This window comes from Podarcis filfolensis (genome assembly GCF_964270895.1).
Source record: "Podarcis filfolensis genome assembly, chromosome: 17".
NCBI lineage: Eukaryota > Metazoa > Chordata > Lepidosauria > Squamata > Lacertidae > Podarcis > Podarcis filfolensis.
Window position 1 is genome coordinate 28277481 of NC_139621.1, and position 19185 is coordinate 28296665.

A 19185-nucleotide genomic window follows, 5' to 3' on the forward strand; every position below is an offset into this window, starting at 1 on the left:
CATGAGTGCATGAGAAAAGAGACAGAAAGAGAGAACAATTACCATTTTCCCAACTTCAGTCTACAGCCACAACTCCTGCTGTACCACCTGAGAAGCATCGTGGGCTGCAGGTGTCTGCTATGATCCTCACGTCTGTAAGCGGACTGGGATTAAGTTACATATATGGATCAAAGCAATCAAGACTTCCGACTGCAAATTTCACATGGTCAGATACACAAACACAGAGAGCAGGGCTGGGTGTGATTATGGTTGCTGGGTTGTGGAACTAGCCGGGCTTAATTCACTGCGAAGCGATTAACCAAGTGCAGATAAAAGGAAATGAAAAACAACGCAGTCCTCAGACTTCCCACACGCTTCAGCAAGCTGAGCAACATCGGTCACCTGCTTTGAACCCCACCCTTGTTTTCTTCCCCTACTCTCCCTCCCAAGTTTGAGACCCCTCACCCTAAAGCGACACGTTAAATAGCAATGAGAAATGTGTGGCAGGAGTACAGGAAAGCAGGTAGATAGGGAAGCAAGAGTTCAAGAGCACTTCAGATTTGCTCATTCCATGCTGCACAGATAGAGGGAGAGGCACTTGAAAGGAGGCGACGAGCAAAACAAAGGGAGAAATGGATAAAATAGTATAGGAAGGTATTATAATAGGCGACATAACTATGCCTTTATTGAATATTTACAGGTAAATTATAAACAGATAAGATAATTGACAGGACTGTTGTAATAATCTGCAGTTTTGTAAGAGTATATATTTAAAGTAGATGAATAAATGAGCAAATTAAGTTAATGCAGGGGATATTAAAAATAAATGTAAGGAACCACGGAAAGAGGGGGAAGGAAGTCAAGTTTTGAAATGTAGAAATGATTATAAAATTAATGAAATGTTTAAATTTGAAAAGTATAAATAAAATTTGAAAAATAAATAAATAAAATAGTGCAATTCTCTTAAGCTTTTTTTTTTTTTTTAAATGTCACACTCCCAGGCAGGTTGGACAACCAAAGCCTGTATCTCAAGAGGTAGCCTACCTGGTGTCACATATTGGGTTTGTGTGTGTGTGTGTGTGTTTATGGGGGTGCATGCACGAGAAGAACATGGGAATGAATGGAATATGCAAGGCAAACCTGCTGTGGGCAATATGAAGCTGAACGACAAACCCAATCTATCCATCTGGAAGGACACAGCCTCCCAAGTTTTAAACACTTATAAAAGGAGCCTGGGGCAGACATCAAAAGACAGTGTAAATGAAGGTTTGTCATAAAAGCTCAGAGCGCTGAAGGAAATGCAGCTATCATTCGGGAGTATGTATATTCCGCTCTCTTTTTGTGGCCACCAAGAAATTATACAACAGCCTACCAAGGCAGGATTTGGAATCCTTTGATCAGCTCCGGCCACTTAAATAAAAAATATTGAAAGGATATACTATACAGAAGGGACCACAGAGGGCAACAAGAAGATGTGGGCTGTGGGAATGTTAGCTGTTGAAAAAGGGTGAAGGGTGTTATCCATGCTCCTTTGAAACTTTTTAATCTTCCTCCCCCTTTGAATGATAAACGTGTGCAGGTCTGAATGGATTACAGAGGACAAACGCTGTACAACTTCTTATACAAGTGTCAAACTCACTTAGAAGGGAAATGAACTTAATCTAAAAAAAAAAGTTGAAACAAATTCAAAAGGCACCTGACCCCATACTGCTCTGAAGTCTTTAAAAAGAAAATTTACCACTGATTATTATATTATATCATATGTGTGTGTGTGTGTGTGTGTGTGTGTGTGTGTGTGTAAAGGGACCCCTGACAAATAAGTCCAGTCACGAACGACTCTGGAGTTGCAGCGCTCATCTCGCTTTAAAGGCCAAGGGAGCCAGTGTTTGTCCGCTTCTGCAGACAGTTTTTCCAGGTCATGTGGCCAACATAACTAAGCTGCTTCTGGTGGAACCAGAGCAGCGCACGGAAACGCCATTTACCTTCCTGCCTGAGCGGTACCTATTTATCTTCTTGCACTGTGTGCTTTTGAACTGCTAGGTTGGCAGGAGCTGGGACCGAGCTATGGGAGCTCACCTCGTCGTGGGGATTCGAACCACTGACCTTTCAATCCGTCGTGCCCAAGCGGCACAGTGGTTTAACCCACAGCGCCACCCGCATCCCATATATATATATATATATAATAATAATAATAATTTATTATTTATACCCCGCCCGTCTGGCTGAGTTTCTCCAGCCACTCTGGGCGGCTATCCCTATAAAAGCTTACAGCGCAATGGATCATAAATTATAAATATAACTGACGTTATCAATATAAACCTACAGAAAGAGAGGGAAAGAATTGAAATTGGGGAGTTGATCAGGAAAGCACCCGACCATTAAATTTTTCTACCCTCGAAGTCTGTGCACAACTGCGCACATGCTCCCAAGTATTCAGAACAACCCCAAATATAGGAAAAAGACCTTACAGTAGCGTGTGTGGAAAAACCTGCATTATGGTACTGGGAGCATTGGCCAGCCGAACTACTTTAAACATTCCACTGCTTTTGGAGTGTGCTTAAACTTCTTGCTCGGAAATTAATGGGAAATTAAAGCGCTCAACTTCAGCTGTGCCACAGCCAATATTTCTTTATCTTTCTGGGGTCCATGCTGAGAAAACACAACATCAATAAGCGAAGCAGAATGGAAGGGCATAATCCTCTCGATTTGACAGCTCGCCCTCTTGCTTCTTCATTTACTCCCACCTCAAATATGTTCTAACATGTGTGCACCCACTGCTCTTTTTGCCTACAAAAATATAGTTTTGTCAGCGTATCACTGGGGATGCTAAGTGATCAGCTGAGACACCACAGGAAGTGAGGGATAAGCAGAAATGAAGGTTAAGAGGAAACAGCATCTCTTTTCTGCCAAGAAGAGTCAGAGATAACCTGGAACTCCCCCCCTAACTTATTTCACACATTCATTTGTTTGTACTGCAGCCGAGGTAATAGAGATGTTTACCACCATTCAATTTCCCACAGCCAGTTTAGTCTCATTTGCATCTTCAAAAGATTGGGGGGGGGATGACAGCCCCTCAATCTCACACTGCCAAGGTGGTTTGTCAGTTCCTAGAAACTTTTCTTTCATAGTTCTGTTCTAAATTACAGTTGTACCTTGGAAGTTGAACGGAATCTGTTCCGGAAGTCCACTCGACTTCCAAAACGTTTGAAAACCAAACCGCAGCTTCTGATTGGTTGCAGGAAGCTCCTGCAGCCAATCAGAAGCCACAGAAGCCCTGTTCAGGTTCCAAAATAATGTTCGCAAACCGGAACAGTCACTTCCGGGTTTGCGGCTTTCGGGAGCCAAAACGTCCGAGTTCCAGGGCGTTCGGGATCCAAGGTACGACTGTATACTTTGGCAATTTCTAAAGCTCTGTTCAAGTAAGATGAAGCTTTTACTTGTTATTTTTTGCTGGTGCTGCAACTTCCTCTCCCGATCTCACTGCTACAGTTCAAAAGACTAACACAATCAACATGGCCCTGTGAGCTTCAGAGCATCATTTAGACAGGGGCTGGTTTTGTGGGTTTACTTTGTGAGATCTAATCTGATGATGATGATGATGATTTTGAAGTCAATCAAATGAAGCTGAATACAAAATGGTGGCTCAAGTAGTGGACAGAGTTGCCCACTGTACCTTATGGTTCATGCACTGGGATGGCCCTCTTATACAAGCACAAATCAACATTTGAGTCGCTGCAAACCAGAGATTCTAATAATCTAATTCTATTTGGCAGAGGGGAGCTTTTGCTCTTGTTGACCTTGTTAAAGAACAGGGAGTCTGTTGCTGACTTACTGTAAATCGTCTAGTTATTTGTGGATCCAGAATTGGCCTCCACGGTCACTGACGGACTCACTGTTAAAACCGTGTTTATGGAAGCCAACCTTACTCGGCTATGAGTCATGGCCAAAGAAGAAAGAAGAAGACATGTCTTTAACCAGTAGATCTTATCTACCTTCTGCCCACCCCAAACCAAAAAAAGAGCAAGTTTTCAGCAACCACTCAGAAAACTGGACCTCAACAGAAAAGTTATATCCTGTGTCTCTTGATCTTTGGCACCAACACAGCAAAAGCCTCCTTATCTTCACAATGAGACAGAGGAAAAGGGATACGAAACCTATGAGATAACTAAGAACACATCCCCAATTAAGAGGTTGCTGTGACATCAATAGCAGGTTATGCAAGTGTCCTATTGCTTCTTTATCTGATAGTGTTTACATGGATTTTCTCTCCAAATAATTTATATATTAACCAATATCCAATTCTTAAACTCCATGGGGTGTTGCTAATTGTTTTCCTTTTAGCATAAAAGCATTTTAGCATTGCAGATAACATTATGCCTAAGAATTACTGTTTGCTATCCCAATAAAAAAAGTATGAGCGAAGGAAGTTTGTGTGTGTGTGTGTGTGTGTGTGTGTGTGTGTGTTTTGGTTTGTGAGCTTTGCCTTGGAAGCAGAACATGTTCCGCTTCCTGTTGAGTGTGTTCCATTTGTAAACTGAGTCCCCCACTGCTATGGGAAAACCACCTTGGTTTAAGAACGCTTTGGTTTAAGATCAGACTTCCGGAACAGATTAAGTTCGTAAACCAAGGTAACACCGTATAGTATTCATTCAATCAGAAACACTGAAGAACTTTACAAGCAATATTTACCAGTTCCCAATAATAGGTTCAGTTTTGGGGTACTGTGAAGCTACATGATGGAGATGTGAGCACACCCTTATATAGGAAACCTACTGACTTGCTCGCTCCCAGCTTTTTATTCCCAATGAAAATATTGTGTGGGGTTGGGATGGGGATTTGCTGCTCCTTGCGCTAGCTGAGAGGAACAAGGTGTGCTCACTTCAGTCAGCCAGAGAAGGAGGAGGAGGAGGAGAATTATTATTTGTACCCTGCCCATCTGGCTGGGTTTCCCCAGCCACTCTGGGCGGCTCCCAACAGAACAACAACAACAACCATTAAAACTTCCCTAAACAGGGCTGCCTTCAGATGTATTCTAAAAGTCAGATAGTTGTTTATCTCCTTGACATCTGAAGGGAGGGTGTTCCACAGGGTGGGCGCCACTACTAAGAAGACCCTCTCCCTGGTCCCCTGTAACTTCACTTCTTGCAGGGAGGGAACTGCCAGAAGGTCCTCAGAGCTGGACCTCAGTGTCCGGGCTGAATGATAGGGGTGGAGACGCTCCTTCAGGTATACTGGGCTGAGGCTGTCTAGGGCTTTAAAGGTCAGCACCACCACTTTGAATTGTGCTTGTTAAATCCACTGTCTCTAGTCAAGGTTAGTTGTTCTGGACTGCTGCCTCCTGTTTCTCAGTATTCCCTGGCAATGGGGGGAATTGCAGCTGCATCTACTCATGTTTTGAGGTGAAGAGCAGAAGACAGGGAGATGCACCCCAATATTTTCCTGCTCCAGTAGAGCTCCAAGCAGTTTCCCATAGTGGAGACCTTAAAAACCTTTTACAATGACCTTCCAAGTCTAGAGGGGATTGTAATGGCCAAGGTGTGCACAGTTATTAGGCAGTTGTGTGGAGAAAACAGAGCTCCACAAAAAAAGCTTTCACCTCAGCCAAGTTCTGCTGAGTCACAGCAGACACTTTTCATCTCAGCCTCCTCCTGATGCAGTGGTTCTTGATAAAGGAAAACCTCAAGTGTCTAAGGAGAGAAATAATAGATGGTCTCGGGTGTTGCAGTAAATTATCGAAGTGTGTTGCGAGACCTTGGGATAGAGTCTATTTTTGTTGCCATCGGCTGGCTTTTCCCTTCCTTTTCTCGGGCACTCCGGAAAGAAAAATAACACTTTGCTGTGAAGAAAACTTGCAGCAAACGCTCTGGGAAGGGGAGGGAAAAGATAAAAAGGAAGCTTCTGTTTTGCACATTACTGGCACCACGACTGCACTCCGAGTGGACAAATATTTTTCTTGGCAGGTACAGGGCACAAGTGCCTGATTCAGGAATAGCTGGGAAGGGTATTGTAATGCTTTCTATCCTCAAAAAAGAAAAGAAAAAAGGAGTATCTATGTCTCACTCTTCTAAAAAAAGACATTAACACAGCAGATTGGATGGCAAGGAACAAGAAACCTTCTGCAGAAACTTGATAGTGAGCACAGAGACTTCGAGATAGGAACAGAGAGGTCATTTCCTGCTGTCACAAAAAAAGGGTTGTTGTTTTATTTATTTAAAAAGAACCTGATTGTCATAATGTGATTATGCATTCCACTACGCTGTCGGTGGAAAGTGATGTATAGACTCCTAGTAAATTAGTAAAAATGTATAAATCAGAATCAGATACATGTTGGAAATGTAAAGAGAAAGAAGGCACCTTTTGCCAGATGTGGTGGTCATGCAAGGTAGCGAAAGCTTTCTGGGAAATGATTTAAAGTTAGCCTTTAGGAGAGGAAACCCCGTAAGCCTCCTGTCTCACCTCAGGCAGCTGATGATGTCCCATCCCTGACAGTGGGGAGGACTGCAGAGCAATCACTTGCGAGACTTGTAAATGCAGCCTGCAGTTCATGCTTTAGAAGGGAAACAATACACCCAGCCTTTGGAAAGTATTTCTGGCGAGTGTTTTCAACAGCCCTTGAAGATTAACGACACTTATATGGATCCACTGTAATTAAAACAATCTCTAACAACCCTGATTTCTGGCAGAACATTCCTCTTCCTGAATATTCTCATTTCTATTACCGCTTCAACCGACTGTACATTTGAAGTACGTAAGTACATTAACAGTGCAAACCTAACTCCATGACAGCGTGGAGTTAGGAGCAGGATGTGTTATAGATGTGCACATCCTGCTATAAGAGCAGGATGTGTTCTTAGAGTAACTTCTGGTTGTGGTGGTGATGATGGAAGTGCCCAGTAAGCTCTTGCTGTTGGTAAGCAACAGGTAAAGGTAAAGGAACCCCTGACCATCAGGTCCAGTCGTGGCCAACTCTGGGTTGCAGCACTCATCTCACTTTATTGGCCAAGGGAGCCGGTGTACAGCTTCCGGGTCATGTGGCCAGCATGACTAAGCCGCTTCTGGCGAACCAGAGCAGTGCACAGAAAAGCCGTTTACCTTCCCGCCAGAGAAGGTATCTCAGAGAACCTATTTATCTACTTGCACTTTGATGTGGTTTCAGACTGCTAGGTTGGCAGGAGCTGGGACCGAGCAACGGGAGCTCACCCCGTCGCGGGGATTCAAACCGCCGACCTTCTGATTGGCAAGTCCTAGGCTCTGTGGTAACCCACAGCGCCACCTGTGTTCCGTTGGTAAGCAATACAAATCCCCCAAATGTGGTGAGAACAGGCCACCGGTTGCTTTGCATCTCCTGAGGAGTCCAATTCTTGGGCCCATCAGCAGTGGCGGAGCAAGCCGATTGGGTGTCCTGCGCCTAGGGGTGGGCAAGCTGGGGCAGGATGCTCCGTGGGGCCTCTGAGGAGTCTGCCTGCCTCCTCCCACTCAGCCACCCTACAGCTGAGGAGGAAGCGTCGGGCGGACCATTGGGGGCAGCACGGTGTCTGTGGGCGCCCAAGGCACCGTGTCGCTCCCAGGAGGGACGCGTGGCTCGGGCGTGCTGCAGGCCCCGCGGTGAGTGCTGCCCGGCATTTTGTTGCCGCCCCTCAGTGGTGACACCCGGGGCGAACCACCCCCATCGCACCCCTCTTCCTCCGCCCCTGCCCATCAGCAACAGCAGCCAAAAACTTTTGCAGCGAAAAGTTCAAGGAATAGCCACTAACCACATCTCCTACTGGGAGTCAGCGTGGTGTAGTGGTTAAGAGCGGTGGACTCGTAATCTGGTGAACTGGGTTCGATTCCCCGCTCCTCCACATGCAGCTGCTGGGTGACCTTGGCCCAGTCACACTTCTCTGAAGTCTCTCAGCTTCACTCACCTCACAGAGTGTTTGTTGCGGGGCAGGAAGGGAAAGGAGAATGTTAGCCGCTTTGAGACTCCTTCGGGTAGTGATAAAGCGGGATATCAAATCCAAACTCTTCTTCTACTGTGGCTGCATGAGCAACAGGGCTTGGGGATGGTGCACTGCACACTCTGCTTTGTGTTTGTCAGGGTTTAGATCGCTCTGTTAGTGCACTTCTTGGTATCTCTGCAAAACTGACACGTTGTGCTGCAGTTTAATTGCTATGGGAGGAATTCAACATTGTGCAAAGTCAACGTCCCATCATTTTGGCTTGCCAGTGGAATGATTCCCATATTTCCTCCTCTCCCCAGTCCACTATTTTGGAGATTCTCCTGACGTCCCCAGCCTCCCAAGATAATTTTTTTGGGGGGGTGGTGGGAAGAAGAGTGGTGAAACCACACTGTGCAAGTGGAAGGAATAGCACTGGGCTTATGCTGATGGGACTCATTAGTTGAATCCTGCCCTCTGAGATTTTCATAGCAATAGCTATGTAGTTTTAATTGCTAGGGGTCTCCAAAAGACACTTTTTAAAAAAAGCAAGCTGAAACAAACAAGGATTCTCAAAGTTAATACAAATTCAAGAATTCATCTCCCTTTACAACTGTGTACTGTGTGCACTCCAAAGGTCCTATGTGAATTTGCGCTGGTATAAAATTATTCATGTAATTTGGAACTTTGCAAATAATAATCCAAATGCATAAAATTATGAACAGAACAGCTACGCTCTTCACATTGTCAAATTGTAAAGCAAGTCATTTACGCTGAAAACAACTACTAAATTACAAAATAATAAATTAAAACATATGAGGATATCGCACTGGCCCTACATTTTAAAGCAAGATGATATAATCTCGGCATACTGTGCCTCCTAGGAATTATGTAGTCATAAATCAAAAAAGGAATAACCTCTTTGACAACTTTTCCTGAAAAGCTCCCAAATGCATTAAGGTATGAACTTGAAGTGCGGAAGTTTGCAGAACAGAAACTTTAGCTTTAAATATTTGTTTCAGTATCAGTTCCCAAGGATGGCATTCAACTAAGTTTTATTCAGCACAGACCTATTAAACGGTCTGTTTATTCATTTCCAAAACTTAAGTTGAATACCACCCCTATTATTTTATTAGAGCCCACATTGTTTCCTCTATGGGGGGAAAGTGCCATGTGGTATAAACAATTGGTTTAGCTTGAATGTTCTTAATTGGTTCTAGTATAAGTCACTTTAGGTCATTCTGAGAAAAATGGCTTAGCAAACATTTAGGTAGATGATGGATGGATAGATAGCTAGCTAGCTAGATAGATAGACAGATATAGATATTATGACAGGTGTTGGCAACCTGCTGCCCATGGGCCACAAGCAGCCCACGGGGGTTGTTTAAATGGCCCCCAAACCGTGCTGCCCGCTCAGTGAGTCCCCATGTGCTGTGCTAAACTGGTGCAATGCAGAGCAGGGACTCGCTTCCGCGGCGCTGGAAATCGTGACTGCGCATGCGCAGTCGCGATCCGGTCCACAGAGTGATCTCCGCAGCAGTGAACCGGCCCAGGCGAGGTAAACCTTGCCAACCCCTGCCTTACGGTTACTGAAGGGAGTCAAAGGGTTTTGCAGATCTCCCTCTGTGTAGGAGAAGAGGGAGATTCATGGGCAGAGCAGGAGACCTCATCCATAGGGGCCTCTTCATTGCACCCAAGGAAACCTCTGCCGTTTCCCCTCTGCAATCGATGCTCTTGTGGCAGGGAGAACAAAATGCAGACATTCCAGGGGCATGTCAGGGCAAATCGAGGAACACCTCTGGATCCTAAAGCCCCCTTGATCTCCCAGAATATGGTGGTGGGGAGAGCAGGGGAGGTTTGCCAGGCACAGGGGTTTCCCTTTTTGCCACTTTTGGATGCTCCATTGTTTAGAGCTCAGGTCTGCATCATTTGAAAGGAAATATATGAAGCGGTGTCAACAGGTGGCTTGATTTAAATTAATGGCTTAAAACAGCTTCTCTATCCCCCTCCCCCACTTGCTGATTACCATCACCTATATTCAAATCAACTCATCCATCCTGGCCTAATTGTATATGTTCCTTACGTTCTTTAGAAGTAGCCTATGACAGAAAGGAGGCCTAGACATCCTCGTAAATAAATAAAACACATGCACACATATTACTCTTCCCAATTAATGTGCACATTGATTGGGATTGCCTATGCTGCACAAATAACACAACCTCCTTGATTAACACTGCTCATTAACTTTAATGGTCCTGCATACCCGCCTCTTTAATTTGCCATACAAGAAAAAGACCCAGGGCTGTATCCAATCCTGCTGTTCCGCTCACGGAACAGACTTTCAACTTGTTGCGGTGGATCTTGCCCTTCCTCTTCCTCACTCCCTCAAAATTTGCTCCAGAAAGCAAAGCCCCGAGCAGATTTTCGGGGTGGAATGGCGGAAGGAGAGGAAAGAGAAGTTACACAGTTCCACTGCATGAGACAAACACTGCTTGTGCACCACCGAATGAATCCCCAAGGTTTTATTGTTAAGCATGTTCATGCTCACCACTGATCAAATTATGTACCATTGGCAAATTTAACTCTATTACGAGCTTGTCCTCAAACTGAGGTTGCTTATACACACACAAGAACAGCGGCGATCCTCCTGTCATGTCTGAACTCCACATTTTATACTCCTCTCAGCTGTACATGCAAACTCATCTCACGTACACCCTCTGCTTTCGGTGTACTTTCAAGTAATGTTGTTATCTCGCACGTATGCACCACCAGCAATGTGTAGGTTTTCAGTTTTCAGTTTTTAAAAAGCCAGGGACTTTCAGTTCTGCAATACCCTTCTAGAAATCTAGAAGCAAACTAAGTCACCATCACAATCCAAATCAATCAGTCTATGGCTAGTACTATAAAGCCTAGAAAATGGTGGAAGGGATTTCCTTCTTTATCAAGCAGTGCTGAGAATGCCAATTTGATTATTTCAACACCTGTAATCTGACAATCTCCTTAGTAGGTAGCTTCCATAATTGTCAAAAATAATTTGATTAACAAGCCTATTAGTTAAGGGTGAACGGGCATTGTCTCTGTTCCTGAAGCTGGTCTGACTAACAGAGACATCCTGACAATAGATGTGTTGGCTGCTTATTATTAGAAAGCAGTAACCAAGAGGGAAAAAAAACTTTATTTAAAAATAGAGGAAGTACCCCTCTCTCACTCTTCCAGTATTCTAAGATTTTGAGAACATATGCACAACTTCTCTAACAGTGCTTCACACATTTTGGTTTTAGGTGTACATTTCTAAGACATTTCAAAGGAACACTTAAAAAAAAAGTGTGAATTTTACTAAACGTGCACCATATTGGTACACTCATCAATGAACTGTGACCAGCTTCTTCTCCTTTTTGAGTGTACACTCAACAGAAAATGCATTGCTGCCCAATGGGTGAAACCACTTTTAGCATTAGCAAATGGCAAGGGTTTGAAACTACCCAAAGCCCACATGAATTACTCTTTCTATCTCACAAATGTTCACAAACATAAAACCAACCACGCAAATTTACAATAAGGAACAGGATAAATCATCATCTTTGCCAATGTTAGGAAAAAAGCTTACTTGGTTTAGTTCAATGCTTAACTATGCTGTCAGGTTGTTCATTCACCACCAGATGAGTTCACTGCTAGACATCATTTCTTTGTGTAGGAAACTGAGCGGAGAATCAGGAAGTCCCTAGTCAAATATCACAGCCGCCAACTCGCTAAATGGCTTTAGGGAAGCCACTCTCTTGCTCAGCTGTCCTCCCACATGCCATATAGGGGAAAAGATAACTACCCCATAATACAGGGGTGGGAACCTGTGACTGTCCATACGTTGTTGGATGCCGACTCCTATGAGCTCCAGAGATGATGGGAGTTGTAGTCCAATATCTGGAGAACCACAGATACCCTCCAACCACTGTGAAGTTACAGCAAGATCATGCACATGAAGCATTGTTAACTCTCAAATAAAACACTATACCATTATTAAGTTTTGTACCAGAGGGATCTTTTGACACTGAATTTGGATACTTAAACATTCAGAGAACAAATGAGAGTTTTATGCATCCATTGGATTTTCCAGAAGGCTCCGCCTGGAAGCAAACCACCAGCGGCTTCTAAAACACAGTTTTATATGATTTAGAAGGGTAGAATATGAGCTAATGCATGATTAGGGTGTCTACCTCTTACAGGAAGACTAGAATTCATATATTCTTACGGTCAAGCAAAGATCAATAGGATTTCTCAAGATACAAACTGCAGTCAATTCTGCCTTAGATACACTGTCTGGTTAATTCTGCAGAAATAAGTAACATGACTCCAGATTTTCTAGTGTTCTTGGAACAGATAGCACCCCATTGCAGGCAAAAAGTCTCAAACAGCATTGAATTAGTCTAACAACTCATAGTGTGCAGAATTCCCATAATGCTCTCCTTACAGGTGCCATCGTTCCTACAGAATATTCCTGAGGGCCAGTATGGATGCAACACAGACTCTTCCTTAATATCTGCTAAAGACATGGGCCCAGACCACAGGGTTTCATACTCCCTCTTCCACCCTTTACTATGATTAGAGTTCACTGTTGGAACAAGAGTTATCTGAATGAGTACCAAACGCATTCCCACTGAACCAGGACTTGCTAATCTGTTTCAAGGGTTGGTTTCACACCCTAATTAACATGAGAAAGGATATGCAGGAATTTGGATGAGAGAGGGGAGAGGATGGAGGGAGCTACTCCGTGGTCCATTCCATAACCATGGTTAAGGAAGGTCCTCATTACATCTGTACTGACTCCAAATACGCTTATGTGAAAGTGAAAAAATCTGTCCGTCACCTCAAACACCAGTCACTACGCTAGTGGTAACAGCCAAAAACAGACAATACTTTAGGCTTGTTTCTGCAACAAGAAAATCCGCCATGTGCCCCTTAGCTGGGGCACATACGCTTCCACTTTTTGTTCTAAAGTATAGTGGACGCTCGGGTTGCGAACGTGATCCGTGCGGGAGGCATGTTCACAACCTGCAGCGCTGCATCTGCGCAAGCATGGGTCGCGATTTGGCGCTTCTGTGCATGCGCAAAGCACAATTTAGCACTTCTGCGCATGCGCCAAAACCCGGAAGTAACCCGTTCCGGTACTTCTGGGTTTGGTGCAGTGCGCAACCCAAAAACGCGCAACCTGAAGCATCTGTAACCCGAGGTATGACTGTAGTGAAGTACTAACAACATGGAACCCTAAAACACTCAATGAGAAGGGCAGGCAAATCAGAATATTTTACATGCCAATTATAAGGGTTGGAGTGTGAATTAGCACGGCTCTCCAACAGCTTGTTAGCATCCATTTGGATAGTGATTTGCTCATTCGGAAACTGGTTTTTTGTTTTTTTCTAAATCAGAACTACGTCTTTGATCAAGCTGCTTTTTTTCCCCCAGTAAAGAGAAGAATTTGATTCCTCCCTCTAGGGTTGTTGTGCTTGTTTTTTAATGGAAGCGCCTCTTACCATTAGAGTCTTCCACTTCTTCAGCGGTAGTGTGGTTCATGGAGGCATGTTGAGCATGCGAGGTTACAAGGCTGACAATGCGTGGTCTTGGTAGTGTCAGTGCCTTCCCATGCACTTTCAGGGAGTGCTCTTTCAGCTGGCTGATTGTCATGGTGGAAAATGAGCAGCAGGAGCATTTGTAGGCATGTTCACCTGGGTGAGCGAAATAACAGGCAAGTCATCAGCTCACAAGACGAGAGGTGGGGTGGGGAATAGGAAGGGAGGAGAGGGGTAGGTGGAAGGGGGAAATCTCTTTCTCCTCCTATTCAACTCAGTAGTGAGAATCCCATGGGTTCCTCCTCTGGGTAGTCCTAAAAAGAGAGTAAAATCATTTTAACTGTCCTATTTCTATTGGTCTCGGGGCCAATAGGGCCATCACAGAGGATGCTTTTGTCTCCCTGGTTGTAGCTCCTAACTGTGCATGGCAACTGGACCAGTTGATTTTATTTGCCACAGGTAGAAGATGCCAACCCAAAGCTACTCTGGGGTACAGCTTTTGCCTGCGGCAAACAAGTCAACCTTCCAAGATTCAAGAAAGGAGACAGCAGGGGTGGAAGCTGAAACCACAAACACATTGTCCATGTGACATGGCTCTTAGTGGGTCATGCGGTCAATGATGTGACCATTGCCCAATCCTGATTTGGGTCACGAGGCCATGGATGAGGAATCATAGACACCCCATTGAATACCAGGGCTAGGCGTAAAGGCGGGTGGGTGTTGCTCATTAATGCTTTCTTTGGAAGTTAACTTGGAAATGGAGAAAAGCCCATTTATGTTTTCTTGCACACAAGGACAGCAGCGTATATATAAAACAAATCAGAAATTTGAAAGGTTATGGCATTAGAGGATGAGCCTGATGCAGGCTGCAAACAGCTCCTCAGAAATCCCTTGCTTTAATAATGCCATTGTATTTGGTATCACCCCTTTACCATCCGTCTTCCTCTTTTCCCTCCCAACGTGAAACCATCTGCCAGACTGATAATCCTTGAGCTATGCAAGCCTAACACAATGAAAGCAGGGCCTGGGAATGAGGTGCAGCATAACCAGTGCTTGGGCCAGAGCAGGTTAACAATAAAGGACAGAACTTGAGAATGCCATTGTACAGTCAAGATTACAAAGCCAGATGGAAACTGTGCTACAGGAGCCAAAGCAAAGAAGAAAAGCCATGCAGTTAGGAACTGTGGTCCAAGCCGTAAAGAAGTTGCAAAGCAGCTTTTGGAGTGCATGTGGAAGCAGCCATGACCTGAGAAGCAAAAGTGGCCAAGACGGGGTCGTGATGTGGCACACGCAGAGGAGATAGCATCCCACCTAGCGAAAATAATCTCGCTTTGGAAACAGAAAGTCCTCTATCACATACTAAAGCTGGAACTGTAAAAAACCTAAACTGTATACCTTGCGCCGACATGAAAGGGGACTGACCAGCATTTGTAACATTTTCTGGAGTATTGGTGAATAAACGGGAAATCATATTATTTCCTTTCTTCAGCCAGGATTGTATCCAGTGAGAGACAGCATCCAGTTTCCATGATTCCTTGTTATTCACCTTTTCTGCTTCTCCCCATGCTCCCCTCTCCACTGTGGAGAAAAGTGAATGACCGAAACAGGAGATTTCTTGGGCCCTCTGGGTCCAGTCTGAATGAAAGGTTGGGTCCCATAGGGCAGGGAGATCCTACATTCAAATAAATGGATCTCAGTCCTGCACTTCTCCATGAGAGGGGCATGAGAAGGTCAACGTGAGGCTGTGCACAGAGGGTGAGCCCTGCTTCGGGTCCTTCCTTGGACAGAAGGACCATGGACCCGAATATGTACATGGGCCACTGGCCACAACAAAGGTAGTGTGTCATCGAGTGTTATAAGCCAAATTAATACCTTTTAAAAACTCTGATTTAAGGGGACTGTATTTATCAACCATCCTATGTGATGATGATAACGGGACAGCACAGATCGCTTGATACGGAAAAGCTCACAGGCGCCCAAGTCCACAGCAGTATATTTAGCGTGGTCCACAGCGCCCTCTGGGTTTGTGCACAAAAGAGAGGTTCCAAAAAGAGATGCATGATTTGCTTATGAAGGAGAAAGCCGAACGAGACTCTTAAAGCAAGCATCAAACCAATTAACTTGGGGCGATGAAATTGCTCTAAAATATTTAACTAAGCATAACAAACACCACAGCTTCCTTTCCAGAAAACAGATGAGTTGGTCAGTGCGGGAATTAAAAAAAAAAAAAGGATTGCAAGCAGCTGAGGCAGGATTGGGAAGATGCCATTTGGAATCAACAGAGAAAGCAGCAAAGAGGGAAGATCCAGCCCCACAAGGGTAGGCATATGATTCCTGCTTTCCAACAGCAATGCATACCCCAAAATACATTTAATTGGGTCACAGCAGGCCTCAAGCCCTGCTGCCTTTCCTCTCGTTTGTGTCACCCACAGGCAAGTGGCACCTACACACATAAAGTAGGGCCCACAAATCTTCCCTATTCGCCACCCACCATACTTATTCCTGTTTCTGTTGGTGAAACATCCCACTTAGTTGGGCCTATGTATGTTACATTCAATCCCATTACAAAGGCAAACTGGGTCGCAGGGTGAATACAGGCAAACTGGGCTGTGGGTGAGTAAAATAAACCCCACGGCCCCCACTGGTTGTTGCACAAATGCCTTTTCATGCTCACATAAACTGGGTTTATGTTATTTCATCTATGGACTGCTGCCGTTAGCTGCCCATGCCAAAGCCACTATGCTCAGAATTTTGTAAGATTCTCTCTACCATTTAAAGCAGCAACAACCTTGTCCAAACTTAACAAACCAGAAAAAAACACAGTGAAGTATAATAATCAATCGTTATTGTGCAGACTGACGGAAATGACTGGGGAGAAAGCGGCAACACACTTTAAGTTATGAAACTGACGACGACAACAACAACAAAAACAACAACAACAAAGAAAAGAAAAGAAGTAATGACAGCAGGTCAAATGAAGAAGCCAAAAAGTGCAGCTATACATTTCAACCCAAGAGATTTTAATCCAACTGATCCAAGTTGTTTGCATCAGAACAGAAATGGGAATGCTATGTCAACAGCAAAACTTTTGCGTTTTCCCCTCAAAGATTTCAAATGACAATGCAGTATCTGGACATTTCTCAGTTCAGCCAAATGAAACTAACCCCGAGCTACATTATGTGCATGCATGAGCTGAAATTAATAGTCCCTCTGGATCAGAAGAAGGGGTCATCCAGCCTAGCATTCCGTTGGCCAACCAATATCCCTGAAAGCTTAAGATGCAAGATGTGAAAGCATCTTGTCCTGAGCATCTGCTAATTCAGAGGCAGAAAGACTTGGCATATCAGGGATGGGGAACCTGTAGCTCTCCAGATATAGTGGGGCTGCAATTCCTATCAACTCTAGTCACCAATACCAGGGATTATGGGAGATATAGTCCAACAATACCTGGAAGACCACTGATTCCCTATCCCTGCTGTATATGAAAGGTCCATGTAGGCATACTGCCATTGATGTAGTCCCACATTATTTTGTTTAACCTCCGGCTAGTGGCTTTTGTTAAAGGATTAATAAATCCATCCTGCACTGAGTAAAAATAGTACTTCTTGTTGATCTTGAACCTGCAGAAAGTTCTGTACATATGAGACAGAAAAGGGGGGGGTGTCACTCTTTATCCTTCCTCTCCATGCCTTTCATAACTTTATATTTAGTTGGAACAAAAAAAAGCTGCCAACTGGTTTACAGTTGTGATTCGTTTCATGAATAGTTTGAAGAAAGAAACAGTTAAGGCAGAAGGACCTACTATGCAAACTTCTGTACTAACTACCAAACTACAACTTCAGAAGGACCAAGTGATACTGTGAAATCACACTACCCCAATGCTTTGAAATGCATGCCTTCAAGAATGATTGTTACATGATTTAATAAAGCTAGTGGGCTGTGTATGAGTGTTTACAGACCATAGGAGCCCCGTCCATTATTTTTAAATGTTATTGTTGGAGTAACGTAATTTAAATAATTGACTTGTGGGGAGTTAAGGACAAGATGTGACACATTCAGTAAAGAAAATTCAGCATGCCCTGTTCTCTAACAATTTGGAAGAGTTATGGTGATTGGGAAGAGCCCAAGAAGACACAGCCTCCCAGGAAGCCATCGCCACTCCCCCTAAAATCTGGGCCCCCCTCCCGACAAAACCAAGAACGCTCCAGGAATACTTGACAGAATTGCTACATATGGGAGATGTACACAACATAAATGCCAATAAATAGCCAATAAGCTGAACCACAAGAACTGGACTTGGCACAGATACAGTTACGAATGATAACATGCTTGAACAACACGTTGGCATCAATATATAAAACAACAACAACAACAACCAACCCACACTTTAAATGATAAATGGAACTGCATGAAGCTTCTCACCTTTATCTTTGAAATGGGCGCTGCTACAGAACTCAACCAAAATACGGCTGTCGTTTAGCTAAGAAGTTATGCCTCTTCGGCGGAAAGCTGATCAGAGCTCTTGGGTTTTGAAATGAATACTAAAGTTCCAATGAACTAATGAATCAGGTACCAAACTGAACTACCTTCAGGCTACAATGCTGCTAATGAAGACCATGGCCAAAAATTACTACCCATTAATTTCCCACCAAACACACCCATCCACGAAGCTCTCGTGGCCTAAGGCAGTGTTTCCCAACCTTGGGTCTCCAGCTGTATTTGGACTGCAATTCCCATCATCCCTAACCACTGCCCTTGCTAGCAAGGGATGATGGGAGTTGTAGTCCAAAATCAGCTGGAGACCCAAGGTTGGGAAAGACTGGCCTAAGGGATGCTGCTGTAGGAAGTTTAGGTTTCAGAGAACACGAAACCTACCTCTCTAGTTCTAATTCTTAGCAGAGCTGAGCCAAACCAGGATAGCCGAGTTACATAAATACTTTCAAAACCCATCAAAAATTTCTCCTTCCTTTGTAGAGGTGGGGGAGAAGATGCTCAAAGAGGTGCACAGGCACTTGTAGGGGGAGAAGAGGTGCATCCCAGTTGCCCTGGCCAACCAGGGTGACGCTCCTTGTTTGGAAGCACTGCAGCAATGAAGGCATTGCAATGCAACAAAACAGGGAGAAGCAGCCGAAGTGCACACCGGGAATGCATATCAGGATGAACTAGAGTCTCTTGGAACACACATTTGGATGTGCATGAAAACCGCATTCAAGCACACATTCCACTGTTCTCCGTGACATGTGTGTCTGAATGTACATTCCATGGTTCATCCTACTGTGAGCTCCACTGTGACTTCATTTGCTCTCACTGAAGTAGACATGACACCGTTACATTCACCCTGGGATCCCTGATTGGCTGGAATCACATCATGGAAGAAGCCCTTTGAGGTTCTTTGAAATAAATAAAATAGTGCAAAGCAGCGAGGTATTTTTGCAGGGGCATGGAGAATGGCTGCGCACGGGTTAAAATAGAGCATGGGGAAAAATGAAAGATAATCCCCTTTCAGGCTGATTTCTCTACTCTTTGAAAGCATGCATTTCATCTAAAAATGTTTGAAGGTGAAAATTTGACACAGCTCTCCCTTGCCACAGTGCTCAATGCATTTGCCTCACAAACACTTTCCAGAAAGCCTTACCCGTAAGACTTGAAAAGGAATCTCAAGAGTATTCCTTCTACTTCTTTCTCTGCTTCCCGCCCCAATGGCAGATTAATTTATGTGCCTGATT

The 19185-nt window shown here is 44.2% G+C and overlaps 1 protein-coding gene across 10 annotated transcripts in view; it reads right to left on the bottom strand.

Annotated features, from left to right (window-relative positions):
* ZNF462 (zinc finger protein 462) overlaps positions 1-19185 on the bottom strand; it is a 148515-nt gene that overhangs the window by 37186 nt on the left and 92144 nt on the right. For 7 of the 10 annotated variants that reach the window (XM_083592605.1, XM_083592604.1, XM_083592603.1 and 4 more), the window contains one exon: positions 13424-13615. The exons of the other annotated variants lie outside the window; for them this stretch is intronic. In XM_083592605.1, coding sequence (XP_083448731.1) covers positions 13424-13615 — 192 coding nt within the window. The remainder of the gene's footprint in view (positions 1-13423; positions 13616-19185) is intronic. 10 annotated transcript variants of the gene reach the window in all.